General features: G+C 35.7%; 1 protein-coding gene across 1 annotated transcript in view; it reads right to left on the minus strand.

Moving 5' to 3' along the window:
* Positions 1-24,850, minus strand: part of MLIP (muscular LMNA interacting protein) — a gene marked incomplete at both ends in the record, with an annotated part of 289,309 nt that overhangs the window by 43,538 nt on the left and 220,921 nt on the right. Inside the window, one exon of the mRNA XM_082847426.1 lies at positions 6,112-6,318. Within this exon, the coding sequence (XP_082703552.1) occupies positions 6,112-6,318 (207 nt within the window). The remainder of the gene's footprint in view (positions 1-6,111; positions 6,319-24,850) is intronic.

A 24,850-nucleotide genomic window follows, 5' to 3' on the forward strand; every position in this document is an offset into this window, starting at 1 on the left:
ATTAATTTGGGTCAATCGTATGACCGTGGTGGCTGACTCGAAGTTTACCAACCCTAGTTAACATGACTTAGTCAAACTTTTGTTCATGGCTTAATTTTTATCACTGCTGTGTCCCGTAGGGATGTGGCTAAGCAAGGTGTTGTGAGCTGCTAGTGTAGCATGCTTGATACCCGCTCCTTTTGATCTTTGTGATTTGGAGGGCATTCTCACCGGGATGTGGATGCTTGTAATGTGTAAGTCTGTTAAGAATTAATAGAAAGGCTGGGACCAAACCTTTATGTTGATGGGGCTGGCGAGCCCATCTAGACATTTTCAGTGTCTTGCTTTATGAAAAATTTAAGCTACATTAACCTATGGGGTGTAAAAGATGTTCGTATAATTTCATTATGGGGCTTGTGTCAGATTTAGTACTGATTTATGAATAAAATGGTTCATAGATCTAGGGAGGAACCTGTATAGGGGGGTGGTGAATATCTAAGCAGATGATTAGTTTTGTATGGGATAAGGGGGGTTTGATCCACTACGAGATACAGTTTTTTGAGCCCGGGGGGAATAGTGGAGTACTATGACCTGTAACCATTAATTTAATTGCACATGTTGGTTGTGCTAGTCAAATAACAAATACATACAAGTCCAGCTACAATTTGCTTGACTGTGACGAGACCTTTTAAGGTCATAGCTGAGTCTGTGCAAATCCCCCCCCAAAAAATAAAAAATACCAAATGTATGAAATCTCAGTTATGTGTGAGCATGGGCTGATTAGTCACTAACCCATCGAGATGTCTTATTTAAGGGGAACGAGTGGGCGATTTTAAGTTAAAATTGTCCTGAAGTAAGAACCAGATGTCTTATAAAGATCACTGTTAGCTACCCCCACGATTTATGGGCCCGGTGCGAGAAAAGGGACCCCTGCCGAGCGGGTTGCTGGTTTCACGTGGCATGCTGATTAAGCTCGTGATCTAAGAGTGGCCATAGTGTTAGCTGACTTGAATTTGTTTCAGGACATGTCCTATGTACGATCAATAATTTTATGTAATATGTAAAATTAATAAAATTTAATACGAGCTTTAACTGCTCATGGGGAAAATAATTGAATGCACAGTTATACATAGCATGTACATATATACATTTACAGGAAGACACTATTATTGACACGTGGAGGTACATGTGTGTATGATTTATATAACAAAAGTATTATAAAATAAATTATTTTCATTACTGACATAGCACTGTAGCCTTGTGGTTATTCTACAATAAACCTTTTTCAGGGAATAGTTTATGTAGAATTTCAGCTTTGGGTGCTGGCAGTGAGGTGCAATGCTTCTTCCTTGAGTCTTAGGGAGGTGTGGTTTTCTCCTTTTCCAGTTTACAAAGCTGGGGTATTTTGTTATACTACAAAGACTCTTCACTTTAGGAGTTTATTCTCGATAAGACTAGTTACTGGTATTAACACTAGGATTAGGAGAAAATATAAGATGGATGCTAATTGGCCTACAATTATGTATGGGTGTTCTACGGGTTGACTTCCAATTCACGTTAGGGTTAGGAGGTCTGCGACTAGTATTCAGAATAAAAGTTGGCTGAAGGGTCGGAATATTACGCTTTGTTATTTAGATGTGTGGAGTATTGGGATGAACATTAGGACAAGGATTGAGAGTAGTAGGGCTAAAACTCCTCCTAGTTTGTTGGGAATTGATCGTAAGATTGTGTATGCAAATAGGAAGTACCATTCTGGTTTAATGTGTGCTGGGGTGCTGAGTGGGTTTGCTGGGGTGTAGTTGTCGGGGTCTCCTAGCAGGTCAGGTGTGAATAAGGTTAGTGTAAGTAGGGTTAAGATTAGTAGTAAGGCACCTAGGATGTCTTTGATTGTGTAGTAGGGGTGAAATGGGATTTTGTCTGTGTTGGATGGAATTCCTGTGGGATTGTTAGATCCTGTTTCGTGAAGAAATAGTAGGTGGACGGTTGCTAGTGCTAGGATGATAAAGGGGAGAATGAAGTGGAAGGCAAAGAAGCGTGTTAGTGTTGCTTTGTCAACGGAAAAGCCACCTCAAATTCATTTGACTAGAGTGGTACCAATGTAGGGGATTGCTGATAGGAGGTTGGTAATGATGGTTGTGCCTCAAAATGATATTTTTCCTCAGGGTAGGATATAGCCTATGAATGCAGTAGCTATAACTGTGAATAGTAGTATTACCCCAATGTTTCATGTTTCTTGGAAGGCGTGGGAGCCATAGTATAGGCCACGTCCTACGTGGGCGTAAAGGTAAATGAAGAATATGGAAGCTCTGTTTGCATGTAGATATCAAATAATTCAGCCGTAATAACGTCTCGGCAAATATGTGTGACAGATGAGAAGGCAGTTGTGTCTGGTGTGTAGTGTATTGCTAGGAATAGGCCTGTTAGGATTTGTACGATTAGGCAGAGACCAAGTAGGGAGCCAAAGTTCCATCATGAAGAGATGTTTGATGGGGTGGGAAGGTCGATAAATGTGTAATTGAGGATTTTTATTAGTGGGTGTGTTTTTCGAATGTTGGTCATTGGTGTTTTTGTAGTTGAATGACAACGATGATTTTTCATGTCATTGGTCATGGTTGAAGTCCATGTGAGAATAATGATGACATACATTGTTTGTACTAGAAGCATTATTTTTGTAATTAGTTTTTTGGGGGTTCTTCAAAGCCTTCACCTATTTATGGGGGTTTAGGATTGATTGTGGGTGGTGGTGTTGTGTGTGGGATTGTTTTAAACTTTGGTGGTTCATTTTTAGGTTTAATAGTATTTTTTATTTATCTGGGGGGAATGTTGGTTGTGTTTGGTTACACAACAGCTATGGCTACTGAGCAGTACCCTGAGGTTTGGGTTTCTAATAAGGTTGTGTTAGGAGCATTTCTTTTAGGATTAGTGGTAGAGTTTTTAATAGTGTTATACATTTTAGAGAGTGAGAAGGTGGAGATTGTGTTTGAGTTTAATGGGTTGGGTTGTTTATGATACAGGGTATTTGGGGTTCTGCCAGAACAGAATTGGTTTGAGATGACATGAATGATAAGTCTGAAGTGACAACATGGCACCCTGGGGGAACTGACAAGCAAGCATCTGAAGGTATAAAACTGGATCTCAGAGGAGAAGCAGAATTGGACATGTGGATTTGAGGATTATCAGTACAAGTAAGATCACCCCAGAAGCCTGTGAGTAGGTGAATATCTGAAGTGAGGCAGTTAGAGAGAAGAGGCAGAGGAGGACATGTCCACCAAGAAAACAAAGAAGGAACAGTCAGGGAGTTGAAATGTACATATTATCCCAAGAGCAGAATGATGACAGAGATTCAAGAGTGAATGATCAACGGTGTCAACTGCTAAAAGGCATAAAAGAGATAGAAGACTCAGAAAATTCAGCTGAGTTTGCTGACAAGCAGTTTACCCTTGAGAGAGAAATTTCAGTAGAGTGGTTGAGGTGAAAGACAAAATGCCTTCAAGAATGAATTAAAGAGTAATTTACAGAAGAGGGATGGCCACTGATCACTTTGAGAGAAAGTCTTGAAATTTCTAGGTTTGTAGCATCAGCAAGGAAAAGGAAGGGGAAGTATTCATTTTATTTTGTGTTTTGAAGTTTCTGCATACAAAGAAGATGGGTTCAATGGAAAAAGAACAAATGAAGATGTAAGAGAGTGATGGCAATGACAATTCAGGAAGGCTTATTAATACAAAGACCTAACTCTTATATGGTTCTTGTTATGTCCCAGGCACTATTCTAAGTGCTTTATACATATTAGTCCATCTTAATCTCATAATATTCTATTAAGACAGTACTATTATCATCCTCACTTGGCCACTATCACCATCTGGAAGGAGTGGGTTCAAGAAATGAACTCAGATGGACTGACTAAAGACACCATGCTCGATCCATTGGGCTATGCTAGTTATAAGGGTTAAAGAAGGAAATAAGAGTAATGACTCCCTTCATGAGACGGGGAAAAGAGAGGAAATACTGGTTTAAGCACAATAACAGGGAAACACCTGAGCATCTTCATATATGATAGGACATCATAATGAAGTTCATCATATGAACTAATGACAGTAAGAGAATAGAACAGGGATTAGTGTAAGTATTTAGGACAAGAGAGAAGCACACACTACAGATGAAACAGAAGAACAAAACTTGTCAAACATCTTCTGTAGCCCCAGTTGATAAGGGAGCCCCAGAGGCAGTTATGTAAGGTCAAGTTCAATGTGGACCTCTGGGGGAGGGGAGGGAAGGGAAAGTTTGAGTTTGGAGATGAGCCCAGCAGATAAATCTGCAAAGTGAGATCTGGGAAGGATGTTAGGATATTGGAGAGAAGTTAATTTAAATGACAGTTATGTTTTACAATTTTAGACAAGAAGCTATTTTCAGTAAAAAACAAACACAAGTCTTGATAACTTGGTATGCTATTGGCTGAATATTTACAACACAGTGTTTGTAAACATTGATATCAAATTGAGTAAAATTCATACATTTTAATAGGAGCAATTAAAATACAAAACTAAGCAACTGAATCTTCCATCAAGAAATGTTGTCTAACTACAACATCATCATCATCATCATTATTATTATTTCAGGTGTGAAAATATCAATAAATCTCAGACAGTGAGAGATGAAATCTATTGTGAAGCTTGTATAGACTGAAAATAGTTGTCTAGCCTCAAATGGCTTTCATATATTGTTTTTCACAGCCTGACCAAGCAAAGGCTAAATTATGAATGAAATACTGACTCTACCTTTGCTAAATGGCTCCAGAAAACACCACTAAAAATGTCAAAAGAAGAGCTATTTGAAGCAATTGATATCTATAAAATACAATTATAATCCTATCGTAGATGATAATTTATATAAGAAAATGGTTGTTAGTATCAGAATTTTTAACACTATTTAATAGCTAAATGGATGTCATAGATATTGGCTAGTACTAAAAGAGGGAGAATTACATATAATATAAAATCATTTTAAAATATCATACTCTCCCTGAAATACTTCTTTTTCTAGACCTAGAATGAGAAGCAACCAAAGGCCATACAAATGTCATCCTGAACTTTGCCTAAAAACATTTGTTTTGCAGAAAACGGATGTTTTAAAAATTTAATTCAGGGTTGACAACTCTGTCATGATAAATGTTATTAAATATAAAAAGATAATTTTTCCTCATATAATTATATTCACTTTTTAGATGATTCTTTGTGTTTAGACTGGGTTTATGAACATTTTTTTTAATGCTTTAAGGCCCAAGGAATATTGTTCAACTACATATGACCTTGATTGATTTCCAAATATAGAGGTGTATTTCATTAAATATAGAGAATTTGCAAAACAAATGTTTTAAAACAAGATTTTACATTTTAAAAAAAGATTTAATTGCAGGTTGATTTTGACTAGTCAATTCTTTTAGAAAAGTTTCAAGGTCTGAGAGTCTGTGTTAAGCCAGAATGTCTTTATGGTGATGTTCAGAAGAGCAAAGGATGCTTATACATAAGCCTTATGTGCTATTGACTGCTTGCTTCTAATAGAATATTTATGATTACATTCCAAAGCCAACTATAAGTATTTTTGCTTTTTTAAAAATATATATACATATTTTTTAGGTACTGAACACCTCATTACTTGTTACATATCCCATCACTATACATTATGAGGAAGATAGATACATTTTTAAATAAAATATTAATATTTATTGCAGATATCTGCAGAAATTCTAATTATTTATTTGCCCACTGACTGCAATTATAAATGCTTCCTCATCAAGGTATTGTCATTTTAAGAAGCTTTTTAAGAATGTTAAACTAAGACTAGAAGATAAATTAATAATGGCATCTTTTAAGGTTTTGAAACATGTCTTGGGATTTCCACCTTGAGATTAGAACATGAAACAATGAGCAATGCAAATTAGGAAATGACTTTTAAAGGAAACATAAATATTTCATAATTCCCCAAGGTTAATTATTATCTTTTTTTAAGGACATGTGTCTTCACACAAATATTTAACATTCTTAATATATTTAAATATTCTTAATATATGTTTCGTCCACATATAAGTTTCGAAAGTTAAGCATGAAGAAGGTTCACAGCACAGGGCATTCTCACCTTATTATATGCGTTGTGACTAGACAGGGTATGAGAATTCTCCTGTTCATCACTCAGGGAGAAGGAGGACAAGTGACTGAAGGGTCCTGGGGTAAGACAGTCAGCATGTGGGAGGGTCTGTGGATGCATCAGAGACTTAGCAGGAGGATGGAGTTTAGTTTGATATAAAGGATGGAGAGAAAAAGGCTTGGGAGGGACAGGCACATCCTGGGAAGAAGAAAGGCATAAAGAGGATGTTAGTGGGCAAAGGTCAAGCTCACTTGGAATTAAGTCTAAATATTATAGACTTTGCATCAGAATCTTTTACTAGTTGGAAGAAAACCTCCCATCATATTCTGGATCCTCACAAGACTCCTGCTTTTATAGTGCATTGTCTGTCTCTTCCAGTAATTCCCGTTGGTCGCCCATCTCCAGCCTCTCTTGCAGAACTGATCAAGTGCCCACAGAGTCTCCCAACAGGGCCATGTTTGTTTAAGGAAGGAGAGAGCTCATCCCAAAGTGGGGAGGATGGGACTAGAAGAATTTTCATTGAAGAGGTAGTAACAGTGGAAATTAATTTAAAGGTGCTTGTGATTTGGTCTGGAAGAAACTGGGGGCAGAAAGGGGGAGGGCATCATAGAGGGTATCAAATCATTGTATAATTCATGGTGCCATGAGTTTCCGGTTGAGCTGAGTATGGGGAAGGGCTCAGGAAGAGGTGAGTCTAGAAAGAATGAACGAAGATGTCCATTCCAGGCAGGGTGTTACTTTGGAAAGAAACTGGAGAACAAACAGACGTTCTCAAATGTAGAGGGGAAAGGTAATGAGGTCTTAACTAGAGAGGGTCTTTCCATCCCCTGGAAAGGGATGCCTGCCTGAGGAAGTCTTTGAGAAAGTAAGAGCTGCTAGATGAGGCCTTGAATTATGTGAACAGAACAAGGAAACCACAAGAGGGAAGTCCTGAATCTACAAAGAAAACTCACAAGAAAGACATATATATATATACCCATCATAAAAGAAAAGGGCTACTATTTTGCAGATCTTTTTAAAGCACCTCTTATATTCCTGAAATTTTTAATGTAAGGTAATAAATTGACAGTGATTATCCTACAGTAAAACCTCTTAGGGGATAAAACTTCTAAAATAAAACCTGTTTTATTCACCTTTGAGACCTCAGCATCAAGCATAATGCCTAATAGAGCAGATGTTTAATGCAGTAACAATTGAGTTTTCAAAAGAATATAATATTTTCAATGAGGTCAAGAATGCCATTAGTAATGAATGAATGTGTTTGGCTTTGTGTGAAATGGAAATTCAGTACAAAATAATGCACATTGCTCAAAATGACATTCAGCTAAACAGGTAAATTCAACTTTTAAGACTGTACAATTAATATTTCTTTTCATGTAAGCTGAATTGATTTTGCCAAAGCCATGTATTTTTAAGCCACCGATTGGTTTTCTAAAATTTATGCTGAATGTGTTTGCTGTATCAGTAGATGCCCCCACAATGGGTTCAAACTTACTTTAAAAACTTACTTCAAAACATACTTTAAAAAACTCTTGGAAAATTTTAAGCAGGTTAGAAAATTAAATTCTAGGGTTTTTAAGTTTGTAAAAATGAGGGGTTTTAACCTTATGTACCTTGAAAATATGACTAAAAGTGTTTTATTAGTTTCTTGTTTGTGCTTCAAGTGTTTATTTTATATATCAAGCAATTACAAATATACATTCTCATTTCACACACACAGACTACAAACATACACTTATTAAAAAGATAGCATCCTATACACAATGTTCTGCATCTTATTTGTTTGAGGTTTTTTTTTTTTTCCATTTGATTACAGTTTTGGAACATTTCTATATCAGTACATGAAAGCTATGGATTCCCTATAACACACATTACTGAGTTATCTCACTGATGATAATCATCATTCAGTGATTCTCTTGGAAGTCCCAGGTATATCACCTAAAATATTAAATCACCTAACACAGTCATAAATTTATCTCTTCTTTGCCAGTTTTTATACTTTTCAGGACTTTCTTTTGTCTAATCCCATTGGCTATTGCCTCTAACATTATTATTATTAAATAATAGTCACGTTAATGTGCAATTTAATGGAAGGGTTGTAGTATTTGCCCACTAAAGATGGCTTTTAGATTAAAATGTATTCGAATTGAGTTTTATTTCTCAATCAACCATTTCATTATTTTATCAACAACTAATTAATCAGTGTGGAAAAGGATTAATATGAAAATTGAGTAGTAAGCACAAAGACTAGCTGTGTAAGACAAAGATAGCATTGTTATTGATAATTGACAGTGCCTAGGAAGAGGAGCTGAACAGTCTCTGGTTTATAGTCTGGCTTCAGCTTTTTTTGTTTCCCTTGAATGTTTTTTTTTAAATTTATTTATTTATCTTTATTGAAGTATAGTTGATTTACAATATTGTGTTAGTTTGGGTAGACAGCAAAATGATTCAGTTATACATACATATATCTATTTTTTTCAGATTATTTTCCCTTATAGGTTATTACAAAATACTGAGTATACTTCCCTGTGCTATATAGTAGGTCCTAGCTGTTTATCTATTTTATATACAGTAGTGTGTATATGTTAATGTCAAACTCCTAATTTATCCCTCCCCCCACCTTTTCCCTTTGGTAACCATGAGTTTGTTTTCTATGTCTGTTTCTCTTTTGTATATAAGTTCATTTGTATCATTTGTCTCAGATGGTTTAAGAATCCATTGTGAGAAAATGTCAGGAGGCAGCCTGTAGTGTTCCAGGGCAATCCAAGAGTTCCTTATAGGGAGCAATCTAACCAAGGTCTAACCAATCCGGAGGGAAAAGTTTGAAGAGGGTGTGCCGCTCTGTGTTCTACGCTTCTAAGCTCTCTGGGCTAACCTCCATCTCTCAGGAGTCGGTCAAACCTGAACACTTCTGTAGGGTCAGATGGTATCAGCTATTCCAGGCAGCTGGGCAGGGAGGAGAGAGCAGAATTTTATCAGCATTTGCACAGGCCAAAGAGAGCTAAGAATTTTGGACAAGCTCACTTGAGCACTGTCTGTGGTCAGGACTGTACAAAGCAGAAAGGACCGTTGGTGGTGACAGCCTCTACAGGTATGTCACTGGAGGCACGTTTTCCAATCTGTGCTGCTTGTCTTCTATGCTTTGTGTAGGTTGTTATCCTGCGATTCTTTTTACCTTTGTCCTGGGAATTTGCTTTGCTTTTCTCTTGTGTTTGATCTCCTGTTTCCAGTAGCCCATGTTTTTTCTTTTCCATGTTTCTTCTCATTCACTGGGACTTAAAGGAGCTTCCTGGGAAAATGGAATTTGGGAAGCCAATTTTTGACACCTTCCATGTTGAAAACTTTGTTCCGTCCTTGCACAATTTTTTGTACTAAATCATTTAATTTTTTTGGATTAAATCATTTAATTTTTAAAATTAAATCCAAAATTCTAAGTTGCAAAATAATTTCCTTCAGAATTTTGAAAGTATTGTTACACTGTAATAGTGTTACTACACTGTTACTATTTTACACACTTTTTTCAAAAACATATTTTTTATGTATGATTTCTACAGCTTTTCTGTTTTACAGTTATTTTTGTCAATTCTCATCAGTTCCTTTCTTTTACTTTTCTTATGAGCAGGCGATCTTACTGTTCTTTAATTTTCCAAATTGAATATTTAATTGATTTATTTTTATTCTCTTATTCATTAAACATATTTAGAGTTATAAATTTTCTTCCAAGGGCTATTTTAACTATATTCTATAAGTTATAATAGATGATATTTTCATTGTCTTTTTCTCCACATAGAAATTTTATTTTGAATTTCCCCTTTAAAAAATAATTTGTTAAAGAGCAAATTTTTCAACATACAGATGGCAGGGACTTTTTGTGTTTTCTAAATTTGTTATTAATTTATAAAATTTTTGTGATCAGAGAAATTTCTCTGTATTATTTTTATCTTGGAAGTTAATAGTTTTTTACTGAGGTAGAGCTGATTTACAATATTATATAAATTTTAGGTGTACAACATTGTGATTCACAATTTAAAGATTATACTACATTTATACTTATTATAAAATATTGGCTATATTCCCTGTGCTCTACAATGTATCTTTGTAGCTTATTTATTTTATAAATAAATAACTACATAGTAGTTTGTACTCTTAATTCCCTACCCCTATCTTGTATTACTTTTATCATGGCAACTAAAAGCTTTTCCTTTTGGGCCTAATCTCAATACATGGTTGGGTTTTGTGAAGAGTCCACAGATATGCAAAAGAATAGTTTCTGTTTTGGTTTGGCTTTTTTGCAGGATACGGAGCCCAACTACATATATATTAATTCAATTTACTTTAGAGGATCTATTTTTACCTACTGTCCTATGTAATCTATCAACAACTATAAAATGAGTTAAAGTATTTTACCACCAATATATTTTCACTTTTTCTCATCCTATCTCTTGCTTTTGCCTTATGAGCGTTGATGTTATATTTTAATGTTTAGATACTCTAATGATTGTATTTTCCATGTAAAGTTTATCCTTTAGCAATATAAGGGGGTCTTGTTTGTCTTGTTTAAGGAAATTTTGGCCTGAATTCAACCTTCCCATTCTGAACATTATAACTTCTCCTTTCCTTTTGTTTGTAGCACCTAGAACACTTTGTTATCCTCAGCTGTTCTCAATCACTTGGTTTAAGAGTCCCAGCTTAAAGACTGCTTTTTCTGTTATCTAATCTAGGAACTTTTCTTTTCCCTTTTTTAAAAACTTATTTATCTCAATAGTAAAGGAATCTTTCCTAGACCATAAATTTTTGCAAGAGGTTCATATGAGGAAGGGACAACTGCCTGAGATTGTCTTTGTGCTCCAAAGATACAGGCTTTGGGGTGTGAGTCTGTTTAGTCTTTATTTTTCCTCAAACAATGAAGACTGTCAGCCTATACAGTATTTCACATAGCAACTTATCTGTGTCCAGGCTGTCACAGAAAGAGAGAGCCTCCTGCAAATATGACTTCCTCTGTGATTCACTCTATAGCCTTACCTCCTCCGATTCCTAGAACAAAATCAGTTCAGGGATCTTCTGTTGCCAACATATGCACCCATGCAAAGACAAGGGATTGGGGGTTTGCATATTAAGGTGTATCCCACACATCCAAGATGGGTATTTTCCCAAAGAACAGTGATTTCATTAAATTCACTTATTTTAGAGAATAAAATATATTCTGACTTATTTCTGGCTTATTTTTCCTTTAAAGTCTGAAAAAATGATTTTATTAAAGTCACTTATTTTAGAAAATAAAACATGTGCTGACTTATTTTTCCTTTAAGTCTAAAAAAATGTCACTCATATATTTCATATTTAGAACACAAATGCTATAAATTGAGAATATTTTTAAATTTATACTTTGATCCGGCTAATAATAAAATTCCAATATAACATAATTTGCTTATTCTTACTTTTTCAAATCTTCAGTGGCATTTTCTATGCATTTTCTAATGGTATTTGATACAAAGGAATGAATTTCAGTTCATCATTCTTTTGTTTTCTATGTATTATATTATGAACAGGAAGAACACATGTCTCCCCAATTAAATTGGGTTTTCAATTTTTCCTTTATTAAGATTCCTCATAAAAGACTCTCAACATTTACTTAAGCAAAACTTTAAAAATTATAATATTGAGTACTCTTTGTCTTCAAACATTCCTGAAAATTGAACATCATTTCCAAGCCCCAGATGCCTACTTTGGAAATGTCTTACTAATTATGATGTCATAATACAATTTTTAGTTAAATTTCAAGGCAAAAATATAAGGTTAGGGCTAGGTATGTTAATAATGAAAGTAGTTATGAAACAGAAACAGACTCACAGACATAGAGAACAGACTTGTGTTTGCCAAGGGTGGGAGGTGGGGGAGAGGAATGGATTGGGAGTTTGGGATTAGAAGATGCAAACTATTATATGTAGGATGGATAAACAACAAGGTCCTACTGTATATAGAACAGGGAACTATATTCAGTATCCTGTGATAAACCATAATGAAAAAGAATATGAAAAAGAATGTAGTGTATAACTAAATCACTTTGCTGTAGAGCAGAAATTATCACAAAATTATAAATCAACTATACTTCAATAAAATTTTTAAAAATAATGAAAGCAGCTATAAAATCTTATTGCAAATAATTTCAAAAATTTCAAAAAATTAGCCTACTTCTTGTCAAATTCCAGTAGGTTAACACTGATAAATATATAACTTATATTTATGGTTGATAACATAGCTTATCTAGACCTAGGTGTTACGTGATGACCTCTGTCATTTCTTATTGTTTATGTCTATATGAATAGTGGAATATTCAATCTAGATTATTTTGCAGGAGTCTTTTTAGTAAAGTTATCTTCTCACTCTCTGAAGATTATTTTAGTCAAAAATAATTGAAATGATAAGTCATATACCCAGTTGGGCACATGAACGGCAATAGGGTGCAACAGGCTTAAGGAATAGCCAACTAAGGACTCTCTGTCCATTGCAACAAGTTGGAGAGCCATGACTCTGTTTTTCACCCTCAGGACTATACTTATTAGATTCTTGTAGTTGAAAGAATCTCAATGATGATGGAAAGTACGGGATGGGGCAAGAGACCCTTACTCAGGAAATCTCACCTAGAATATAGATGAGCTGTGTCTAGCATTCAGAACTACAAAAGAGACCAATGTAAAACCATATACAACAGGAAAGCTTAAAATCTTTTTTACTGCTTTAGGTTAGGAGTTAGCCAACTTTTTCTGTAAAGGCCCCGATACTGTATTTTTTTTTAACATCTTTATTGGAGTATAATTGCTTTACAATGGTGTGTTAGTTTCTGCTGTATAACAAAGTGAATCAGCTATACATATACATATATCCTCATATCTCCTCCCTCTTGTATCTCCCTCCCATCCTCCTTATCCCACCCCTCTAAGTGGTCACAAAGCACTGAGCTGATCTCCCTGTGTTATGCGGCTGCTTCCCATTAGCTATCTATTTTACATTTGGTAGTGTATATAGTCCATGCCACTCTCTCACTTTGCCCCAGCTTACCCTTCCCACTCCCCGTGTCCTCAAGTCCATTCTCTACATCTGTGTCTTTATTCCTGCCCTGCCCCTAGGTTCTTCAGAACCATTATTATTTTTTTTTAGATTCCATATTTATGTGCTAGCATACAGTATTTGTTTTTCTCTTTCTGACTTACTTCACTCTGTATGACAGACTCCAGGTCCATCCACCCCACTACAAATAACTCAGTTTTGTTTCTTTTTATGGCTGAGTAATATTCCATTGTATATATGTGCCACATCTTCTTTATCCACTCATGTGTCAGTGGACACTTAGGTTGCTTGTATGTCCTGGCTATTGTAAATAGAGCTGCAATGAACATTGTGGTACATGACTCTTTTTGAATTATGGTTTTCTTAGGGTATATGCCCAGTAGTGGGATTGCTGGGTCATATGGTAGTTCTATTTTTAGATTTTTAAGGAACCTCCATACTGTTCTCCATAGTGGCTGTATCAATTTACATTCCAACCAATGGACAGCTCATCCAAAATGAAAACAAATAGGGAAACACAAGGTTTAAATGGCACATTAAACAAGATGGACTTAATTGATATTTATAAGACATTCCATCCAAAAACAACAGAATACGCTTTCTTCTTAAATGCTCATGGAACATTCTCCAGCATAGATCATATCTTGGGTCACAAATCAAGCCTTGGTAAATTTAAGAAAATTGAAATCATATCAAATATCTTTTCTGACCACAACGCTATGAGACTAGATATCAATTACAGGAAAAGAATCTGTAAAAAATGCAAACACATGAAGGCTAAACAATATACTACTAAATAACCAAGAGATCACTGAAGAAATCAAAGAGGAAATCAAAAAATACCTAGAAACAAATGACAATGTAAACACGATGGCCCAAAACCTATGGGATGCAGCAAAAGCAGTTCTAAGAGGGAAGTTTATGGCAATACAATCCCACCTCAAGATACAAGGAACATCTCAAATAAACAACCTAACCCTACACCTAAAACAATTAGAGAAAGAAGAACCAAAAAAAAACCCAGATACTGTATTTTGTAGGCTTTGCAAACCATATATTCTGTCACAATTACTACTGCTATGATAGTGTGAAAGCAGCCTCGGATAATATATAAATGAATAAGCATGACTGTGTGCCAATAATGCTTTATGGAAGAGGTGGTGAATCAGATCTGACCCACAGGCTATAGCTTCTAAACCTAAAGGTTTGAAAAAAACACACATTAATAAAATCTTTTTAACGTTTGACCTGCACCCTACCTCCCTTCCAATGAATTATCTTGAGGTTGGTACATTTTTCTTTGGAGATCACTATTCAAAATGATTCTTGAAAATGAACATCATTCTATGCTGTTTTGGTATTCAATAGATGAATCTCATAAGGTTCTAGTTTTTTTTTTTTAAGGTTCTAGTTTTTGAGGGAAGAACAGGAATCGTAAAATTCTCTTGTATGTGTTTTTATCAGTGAGATATGTAACATAGTTATTTCCCATAAAATTCTTACAGTGCTTTTCACTTACTTGAGAATTGTCTTTTTCAATGTAAAAATACTTAGAACAAAATTTTCAAAAGAAAAGAAGTTTTATTTAAGAGCTTTATTTTTAAAAAAGAATTGACAATTTGGCTTGATTATCATATCCTGCAAAACTTCAAGAACACACGAAGTTATGAAGCAAATAACATCTTTGTTCATTACAGAAAGATTACCAAAAACATGCAGAGAATAAATTCATTTAGCTTTATTTGTTAAAAGAACTACAGAGCCAGTAGAATTAGATATTGACAGAGACATCATAAAAGTAATGCTATAGCAATATCTGACGCATTCATCACTCTAGAAGAAGCCCACTTTCTACTCAGCCATCAAGTCAAATTGTTTAACCATAAAAGCTCTTTCCATTGCAACACTCAAAAGGACATTGGAATGCATATGGGTTCTTCATTAAAGCCTACACATCTGAGGCTCTTTTGTTCCATCTGTTTTTTTAAACCTCCTTTCCTGTGGTTTGGTAGTGAAAGGTGAAAATCCATTTTCCCTTTGCTCTCACTGTCCCCTCTACACACCACACACAGTTATCTGTGCCTTTTGAAACTCAGAGCACCACTGTGTGAAATTACTGGAGCCTTTAACTCCATCCTTTCTTCCCTCTTCCCACCTCTTTGGGAAAATGAATTTTTTTCTTTTTTTAACAACACATTTTCAAATGCAGCACTTATAGTCAGCTTTTCTTTCCTGCCTGGAGCCTATAGTAATCCAAAATCAGAATTTTAGCATTTCTGCTAAAGTTTTAATTTAAAACAACACCCCGTTCATAAAGTCAAGGACGATTACAATGTATTTCTTAAAGAGTGCCTCCTTCGGCCAAAGAGGTATCAACATTTTACAGACATGATCTCAGGAACTCCAAATTACTAAGAAGAGATTCTAATCATCTACATTTCACTAAGATCAAGCCAAGATAACTTAGGTCTCTTAATTTTGAACATATGGCATAACTTCTTGCTTATCAGCCCTAATTTTAAAGCATCCATGTGAATTTTAAAAACAGACATACTTAAAGCAACACATCTATTTCAGATCCTGACTTGAACAAAAAAATTTGAACTTGTTAAATATGAAAAAGTTAGCATATGCTTAGCTACTTCAAATTCCCTATTAAAAAAACTTAAAGGACTAAAACATAATTGTGAAGATAGGATTTGGACTATTTAGTTCTGAAAGTTTGTGGTTGTCTGAAAGCAAGTTTCACAGAGCAGATAACATAGATAAAGTGTGAAGATATTTGACTAAGATATGCTCAAGAGAAAAGAAAGAGGAAGTATTTTATAATCAATCACAGTGGGCACTAGAGCATGAAAATGCTGAGTTTTATGTTTTTCTATACATATAGTTTAATTTTCATCTACATTCTGACATGGATGCATTTGGGGGAAAAGGCGCAATTTAAGTTGAAGAAGTTAGAAAGTAACACAGAAAAGAGGCTTCTCTGATTTCTCATCATGGTGGGAAGAAAGAAGAGAATGTATTTGGCGGCCCTTTAGTAGGAAGTCAACTCCTTTCTTCCAAAATTATAATGCTCCTAAAAGAAATGATAACAACAGTAAACATTTAAAAATTTGCATTCCCTTTAAGGTGTCCAGAGCTCTTTCACAGTGACTGTTTCATTTAATCATGAATGGGTATGAGTATGGGTACCATTAAAAATGAGATTAGTAGCCCCATTTTTCTAGGATGAAACTGGAGTTCAGAGAGTTGACTGATCTTCCCAGGATCACACCAAGCCCATGTTCTTTCCATTGCATTCTATCGTAATGTTTCTCTCCTTTGCAGGAAGCAGGAAAGTTACTGCTGGAGCAGTAGGCTTCAGTAACCAATAGTGAAGGTAGGGTCCCTTAATGGATTAGGCAACCAGAGGGCCAGGCCTTGGAGTCTGTAGCCTGAGTGTGAAGTAGACAGGTAAGAGCGAGAAAGTACAGAGGGTTGCAGAGAAGGTTAAGAGTAGCAGGAAAGAGACAGAGACCAAGGTTCAGATATTTAGAACCCACTAGGATATAAGCTCCATGGGATCAAGGATATTGTCTGCTCTGTTTCCTGAGAAAGCACCCATATCTTTATTGGCACAAACATAAATGGCTGGATGCTAAGAAGAGACAGAAGGGAAGTGAATGTGGATAGAAGTAGTGACACCATCCATCAGGGACACCATCCACAGCAAGGACTACAAGCCCAGGAATACTTTCCAGTCCCTTCTCCCCTACACTCCTGTGCTCTGTGGTCCTTCCACCAACATGAGCAGCTAAGGCTTAATACCATCTTCATATCTCAGGGTAGGATTTTGGTGGTGACTGTTAAAACTGAATTTCAAAGAGAAATTCAATACATTTAATGTACAAGATACATTAAATGTATCCTTCATATTGTTCTTGTTAACAAAGTATTATAATTTTAAAGAAAAATGATCTTGTGGTTTTTAATATCCTGAGGTTTTGTTCCTTTGACTCTACTATTGTTTTACCAAGAAATTTAAGTGAAAGTGTTGATGTTCACCAACTAAATTGTGTTTCCTGTACACAGCCTGTCACCCAGTCTAAAATCACTTTTCAGAGAGATCTAGAAAGGCAAAAATTATCCCCAAAGTTCATCACAAGGATTATCCCAGAGTCTTTTGTGATTATGAAACAAAGGAATCAAAGCATGGTGTCTTCTACACTTAAAGGATGCAGAAACAAGAAATCCAGACACAGCCAAGATTTCACTTTCATTATAGAAAGCATCTTTGTTTAAATTTTAGGTTGCCTACTTAGCCTTCCTATTCAGGATATTTGCAACGGAAATAGTTGTCAAGTTTGCCAATGTAAAAAAAGGAAAAAAGTAATTTTAATAGCAAATACCAGGACCCTGATACAGGCTGTTATATATGTGTGTCTTTCATATGAATACACACACACACACACATATATAAATGTATATATGTTATATATACATTTATATATGTATATATAAATTTAATTTTGAAAAGAAATCATTTCTCTCCCAGGGATTTTAGTTTAAGGAAAAGCAAAACAAAGTATAGTTATTCAAAGGGAAATAATGACAATGAATCATATTGATAATTTCTTATTACTCCACAAATAGGAAGTAAATAGGACATGATTTTTTTAAAAAGGAAAAAAATCAAAATAAAAGAAAATATTCCCTACCCCAATTTTCTCAATCAAAAAGAAAAGAATCAAAGTAAACTCTGTGGGGGTAGAACTAGTCTTATTTGTCATGATTTTGACCTAGACAGTAGATTATAAGATTTTCCATCTCTCCAAAGTTATGACCTGATTAATACTTGCTCTTTTTTTTTTTTTTGGATCATCTAAGGATGTGAAATATCAGAAGGGTTCCAGTAATATTTAAGGGCACGAACACAGAATTTCATAGTAAGGAGGTACCTTCGAAAGTACTTCATACAACACACTCATTTTGCAGATGTGTAATTAAATCCAGGATCAGGAATGACTTAGTCTAACAGCATGCATTTTAAGAGTTAACATCAGACTGCCTGACTTTTTGAAATTTCTCTTTCAGTTAATTGTCCTTACACCTAACAATTGGGGAAATACAAGAAAGAGAAATGTCTAGAAAAGTGGTAAAGCCATAATTTTGCTGACATAGAGCCAAGGAAAATGTATGTCCCTTGTCAAACAGGGCTATCATTATGAGTAGTGGCTCTATGGAATGTGGAAATTCTCATAAATGGAGGCTTACTTACCTCTTTTGTGTAAATCAAATACGGAAAAGTTCTTAGTTCAAACACAAAAGAAGGCACCTAATCAATGTTGTTTGAAAGGAAATGCCCCTGGCAGGGGTAGCTTTGAGCATCATTAGTCATAGAATTCTTGGAGCTGGAAGGGAGGCAATAGGTGGGCCAGTCCAGGGTCTCTCAACCCCAGCATTAGTGACATTTGGGGTAGGATAAGTCTTTGTTGTGGGGGACTGTCCTGGATACTGTAGGATGTTTAGCAGCATCCCTGGCCTCTACCCACTGGGTGCCAGCAGCATGCTCAGCCTCAGTCATGACAGTAATATCTGGGGCAAAGTCATGCCAGTTGAGAACCACTGGTCCCCTCATTTCACAAATGCACTGAGTAGAACTGGTTAACCACACAATCACAACTAGAACACATACTTCAGAGCTCTTTCTGAAAAAACAACCTGCCCTAGTTTCCCTTTGGTTCAATTATGTATCATAATGAATAAGGGCATCAGATTTGCATGAATGTGGTTTCTGAAATGTGAGGTGAAACTAGCCTGACTTTAGAATATGCTGCAAAGAGCCAGTCCTTCTATCAAATGCAATTCATGAGGGCCTAATACTTCCCAAAAGCCATTAAGCCACAGATTGAGAAAAACACCTCTATTTTTCTGAGCCTACCCTATGGGATAAATATCATATATACTTGCTTTTACTTGAGCAGGTAAAAGATGCTAAGCCTCTCAGCTCTACTGGACAAAGATAACTGACAATCTGGGTCCTGGTAAGTTGTTTCTTACCAAATGCATTTTCTGTTTTCAAGGAAAAGTAAGGTAAAAAATATTAAAGATCTAAAGGTTCAAAAAACAAATTTGTATTTGGATGGCTGGGCTACAGTAGATTAAATTTCACTTAGGATGTCTAGATTTGGAGGTTAGAACATTATTTTTAAAAACCCTATAAACCTACCAGCTCTCCCATCTCAAAGGAATAACCAGTTTTGAACTTACAAATTTACTACAGATTGTTCTTTTCACACAGCCTTTGAGATAAAGAAAAGTACATTTTTAATCCTGGCGCTTTTTTTTTCCATATATTTATTTTAAATCACTTGCTTCACTAACCTGATTTCAGTTTTCACAGGTTGGACTTCTAAAGCTGTCTTTGGTTTCTTTAACGGAACTTAAAAAATAGTTTATTTACCAGTTTTAGCTCTCTGTTTCATTCTGTCCTGTGCACCCTCTTGATTGCTCTTCTCATTTGGATTTATTGTTTTCTCTGCCAAAATGACAAACTCACAGTTATTTTATCTTAGATCACAGTGAGGAAGAGAAAGTTTCCAAGTCTCTTCATATGACTCAGCTTCAAATTTCTATATCTTGCTGTGACCTTTACATTTGTCATCATGCAAAACTGGCCTAATCTCACCCACACTTTAAAATATCTAACAATCTCTCCAATGGTTAGAGATTATAACATTTATTCTAAACACATCAATCTTAGCATTTATATTCAAAGAATACATACAGTTTTTTACTACATCCTCCTCTAAACATATTCTACCTAGAGTCCATTTCTCATAGGTCAAAGAAAATGTTCATAGAGAAAAGAAAACCACAAGCCCCTCACCCAGGTTGCATCTCCTATGTACACTTATTGATAACTAGCCCCCCAGATATGTTAAGGAAGTTGTAGAATTGAATCTGTTTAGAGGGGGAGGGAGGAGATCATTGCAGACAATGTCCTGGGAGAGGTGTGACATACAGTATAAAAGACAAAACTATACCAAAGCCATGTTGTTGTCACCATATAGTTCTATTCACAGGCTGACACTGACTCAAAGTTCAAGAAGTTTTGAGAAATAGACTCCTCTGAAGTAAAACATAAGAACACATCTTTTCTCTTGCCAACAAATAAAATGAACTTTCTAAACTTTGAATAATATTTATTTTGGCTATTACTTAAAATTATTTTTACACAGCTACCTTCTCCTCTTAAAATTCTGTTGTCTGATACTTTTCAGGTGAAACCAATAGAGAATTTTAAACTCTGTTTTAACAAAACCTTATTTTAAGTACTATTTGTCTTGCCTTTCCCTGGCTTTTCTCACACAAATATAAAGGAAATAAAACCTTACTTTAAAACCGTAATATACAAAAATGTTTAAATAAAACAATTTTTTTTAATTTTAAAAATTTGAAGAAAAGAAACTTAGCCTTCCAAATAGAAGTAATAAAAGTTTAGATATAATGACTACAGCTTTTTATTTCATAAACTTCAACCCTATTAGATGTAGATAAAAATGAAAATAAAGATTGAATTCAACCAAAACAAAAATAAAAAAAAAAGGAATATAATTTACATGAGAGGTTCTAAATATGGTAATCATCACCTCTCATAAATAAATATATCTGGGGACAGCACGAGTTAACAAAACATAGGACATATTTATATAAAGCTTTCAGATTATCATTGTTTCCCAATAGACTGGGGTATAGTCAGACACTACATATTCACCAATTTGTTAAACTACTATTGCTTCAAAGCTTAACTAATTATTAGAATTCAGTTGCTTAACTAATTATTAGAAGTATTCCATCTATTATGATAGAAGTGGCAAAGGTCTTCTTTGTGTGTCTGTTTTAAAGCAAGTAAAAAGACTCCCTCTTGTGAAAGCACCGGAATCACAATTAACTGCTGAACCATCATTGACAGGAAAACACTGAACTCACCAAAAAAGATACCCCACATCCAGAGAAAAAGGAGAAGCCACAATGAGATGGCAGGAGGGGCGCAATCACAATAAAATCAAATCCCATAACTGCTGGTTGTGTGACCCACAAACTTGAGAACATTTATAACACAGAAGTCCACCGACTGGAGTGAAGGTTCTCAGCCCCACATCAGGCTTCCCAACTTGAGGGTCTGGCAATGGGAGAAGGAATTGCTAGAGAATCAGACTTTGAAGGTTAGTGGGATTTGATTGCAGGACTTTGACAGGACTGGGGAAAACAGAGATTCTACTCTTGGAGGGCACACACAAAGTAGTGTGTGCTTCGGGACCCAGGGGAAGGAGCAGTGACCCCATAGGAGACTGAACCAGAACTACCTGCTAGTGTTGGAGAGTCTCCTGAAGAGGCAGGGGGTGGCTGTCTTTCACCATGAGGACAAGGACACTGGCAGCAGAAGATCTGGGAAGTAATCCTTGGCATGAACCCTCCCAGAGTCCATCATTAGCCCCACCAAAGAGCTGGGTATGACCCACTGTTGGGTCAGCTCAGGCAAGACAACCAAGAGGGAGCGAATCCAGCCCCACCCATCAGCCCCACCTTCATCCTCAGTGGATGAGGATTAGATAGCCTCATCCACCAAAGGGCAGATAACAGGAGCAAGATGAACTACAGTCCTGCAGCCTTTGGGACAAAAACCACATTCACAGAAAGATAGACAAGAAGAAAAGGCAGAGGGCTATGTACCAGATGAAGGAACAAGACAAAACCCCAGAAAAACAACTAAGTGAAGTGGAGATAGGAAAAATTCCAGAAAAAGAATTCAGAAATATGATAGTGAAGATAATCCAGGGCCTCAGAAAAAGAATGGAGGCAAAGATTTAGAAGATGCAAGAAATGTTTAACAAAGATCTAGAAGAATTAAAGAACAAACACCTAGAAAAATTAAAGAACAAACAAACAGATATGAACAATATAACTGAAATGAAAAATACACTAGAAGGAATCAATAGCAGAATAACTGAGGCAGAAGAATGGATAAGTGAACTGGAAGACAGAATGGTGGAATTCACTGATGCAGAACAGAATAAAGAAAAAAAAAGAAAAGAAGTAAAGGCAGCCTAAGAGACCTCTGGGACAACATTAGATGCAACAACATTCACAATATAAGGGTCCCAGAAGGAGAAGAGAGAGAGAGAAAGGACCCGAGAAAATATTTAAAGATATTATAGTCAAAAACTTCCCTAACATGGGAAAGGAAAGAGCCACCCAACCACCCAACCCCAGGAAGTGAAGACAGTCCCAAGCAGGATAAACCCAAGGAGAATGACGCCAAGACACATAGTAATCAAACTGACAAAAATTAAAGACAAAGAAAAATTATTGAAAGCAACAAGGGAAAATGACAAATAACATACAAGGGAACTCCCATAAGGTTGACAACTGATTTTCAGTAGAAACTCTACAAGCAAGAAGGGAGTGGCATGTTACATTTAAAGTGATGAAAGGGAAGAACCTGCAACCAAGATTACTCTACACGGCAAGGATCTCATTCAGATGCGATAGAGAAATCAAAAGCTTTACAGAGAGGCAACAGCTAAGAGAATTCAGAACCACCAAACCAGCTCTACAAAAAATACTAAAGGAACTTCTCTAAATGGGTAACACAATGGAAGAAAAGGACCTAAAAAAAACCACATTACAGGGCTTCCCTGGTGGCGCAGTGGTTGAGAGTCTGCCTGCCAATGCAGGGGACACGGGTTCGTGCCCCGGTCCAGGAAGATCCCACGTGCCGTGGAATGGCTGGACCCATGAGCCATGGCCACTGAGCCTGCGTGTCCAGAGCCTGTGCTCCGCAGCAGGAGAGGCCACAACGGTGAGAGGCCCGTGTACGGCCAAAAAAAAAAAAAAAAAAAAGAAAAAGAAACACATTACAAATAAATACTGGTAATAGGAATATATATACCGATAATTACCTCAAACATGAATGGATTAAATGCTCCAACCAAAAGACGCAGGCTCACTGAATGGATACAAAAGCAAGACCCGTACATATGCTGTCTACAAGAAACCCACTTCACACCTATGGACACATATAGACTGAAAGTGAGGGGATGGAAAAAAATATTCCATGCAAATGGGAATCAAAAATCAAATACACTAAACTTTAAAATAAAGAATGTTACAAGAGACAAAGAGGGACACTACATAATGATCAAGGGATCAATCCAAAAAGAAGATATAACAATTATAAATATATATGCACCCAACATAGGAGCACTTCAATACATAAGGAAACTGCTAACAGCTATAAAATGGGAAATTGACAGTAACACAATAATAGTGGGGGACTTTAACACCTCACTTACATCAATGGACAGATCATCCAAACAGAAAATTAGTAAGGAACCACAAGCTTTAAATAACACAATAGACCAAATAAATTTCACTGATATTTATAGGGCATTCCATCCCCAAACAGCAGATTACACTCTCTTCTCAAGTGCACATGGAACATTCCCCAGGATAGATCATATCTTGGGTCACAAATCAAGCCTCAGTAAAGTTAAGAAAATTGAAATCATATCAAGCATCTTTGCTGACAACAATGCTATGAGATTCGAAATCAATTACAGGTAAAAAAAATAACAAACACAAACACATGGTGGCTAAACAATACGTTAATAAATAACCAAGAGATCACTGAAGATATCAATGAGGAAATCAAAAAATACCTACAGACAAATTACAATGAAAACACAATGATCCAAACTGTATGGGATGCAGCAAAAGCAGTTCTAAGAGGGAACTTTATAGCAATAACATCCTACCTCAAGAAACAAGAAAAATCTCAAATAAACAACCTAACCTTACACCTAAAGCAATTAGAGAAAGAAGAAAAAAAAACCCACAAAGTTACTAGAAGAAAAGAAATCATAAAGATTAGAGCAGAAATAAATGAAAAAGAAACAAAGAAAGCAATAAGAAAGATCAGTAAAACTAAAAGCAAGTTCTTTGAGAAGATAAACCAAATTGATAAACCATTAGCTAGACTCATCAAGAAAGAGAGAGAGGACTCAAATCAATAAAATTAGAAATGGAAAAGGAGAAGTTACAACAGACACCACAGAAACACAAAGCATCCTACGAGACTACTACAAGCAATTCTATGACAATAAAAAGGACAACCTTGAAGATATTTTCAAATTCTTAGAAAAGTATAACCTTCCAAGACTGAACCAGGAAAAAATAGAAAATATGAACAGACCAATCACAAGTAATGAAATTGCAACTATGATTAAAAATCTTCCAACAAACAAAAGTCCAGGACCAGATGCCTTCACAGGTGAATTCTATCAAACATTTAGAGAAGAGCTAACACCCATCTTTCTCAAACTCTTCCAAAATATTGCAGAGGAAGGAACACTCGCAAATTCATTCTATGAGGCCACTGTCACCCTGATACCAAAACCAGAAAAAGATACTACAAACAAAGAAAATTACAGACTAATATCATTGATGAATATAGATGCAAAAATCCTCAACAAAATACTAGCAAACAGAATCCAACAACCCATTAAAAAGATCACACACCCCAGGTATGCAAGGATTCTTCAACATACACAAATCAATCAATGTGATACACCATATTAACAAATTGAAGAATAAAAACCATATGATCTTTTCAAAT

The sequence above is a fragment of the Leucopleurus acutus genome (assembly GCF_964270905.1).
Source record: "Leucopleurus acutus genome assembly, chromosome: 10".
NCBI lineage: Eukaryota > Metazoa > Chordata > Mammalia > Artiodactyla > Delphinidae > Leucopleurus > Leucopleurus acutus.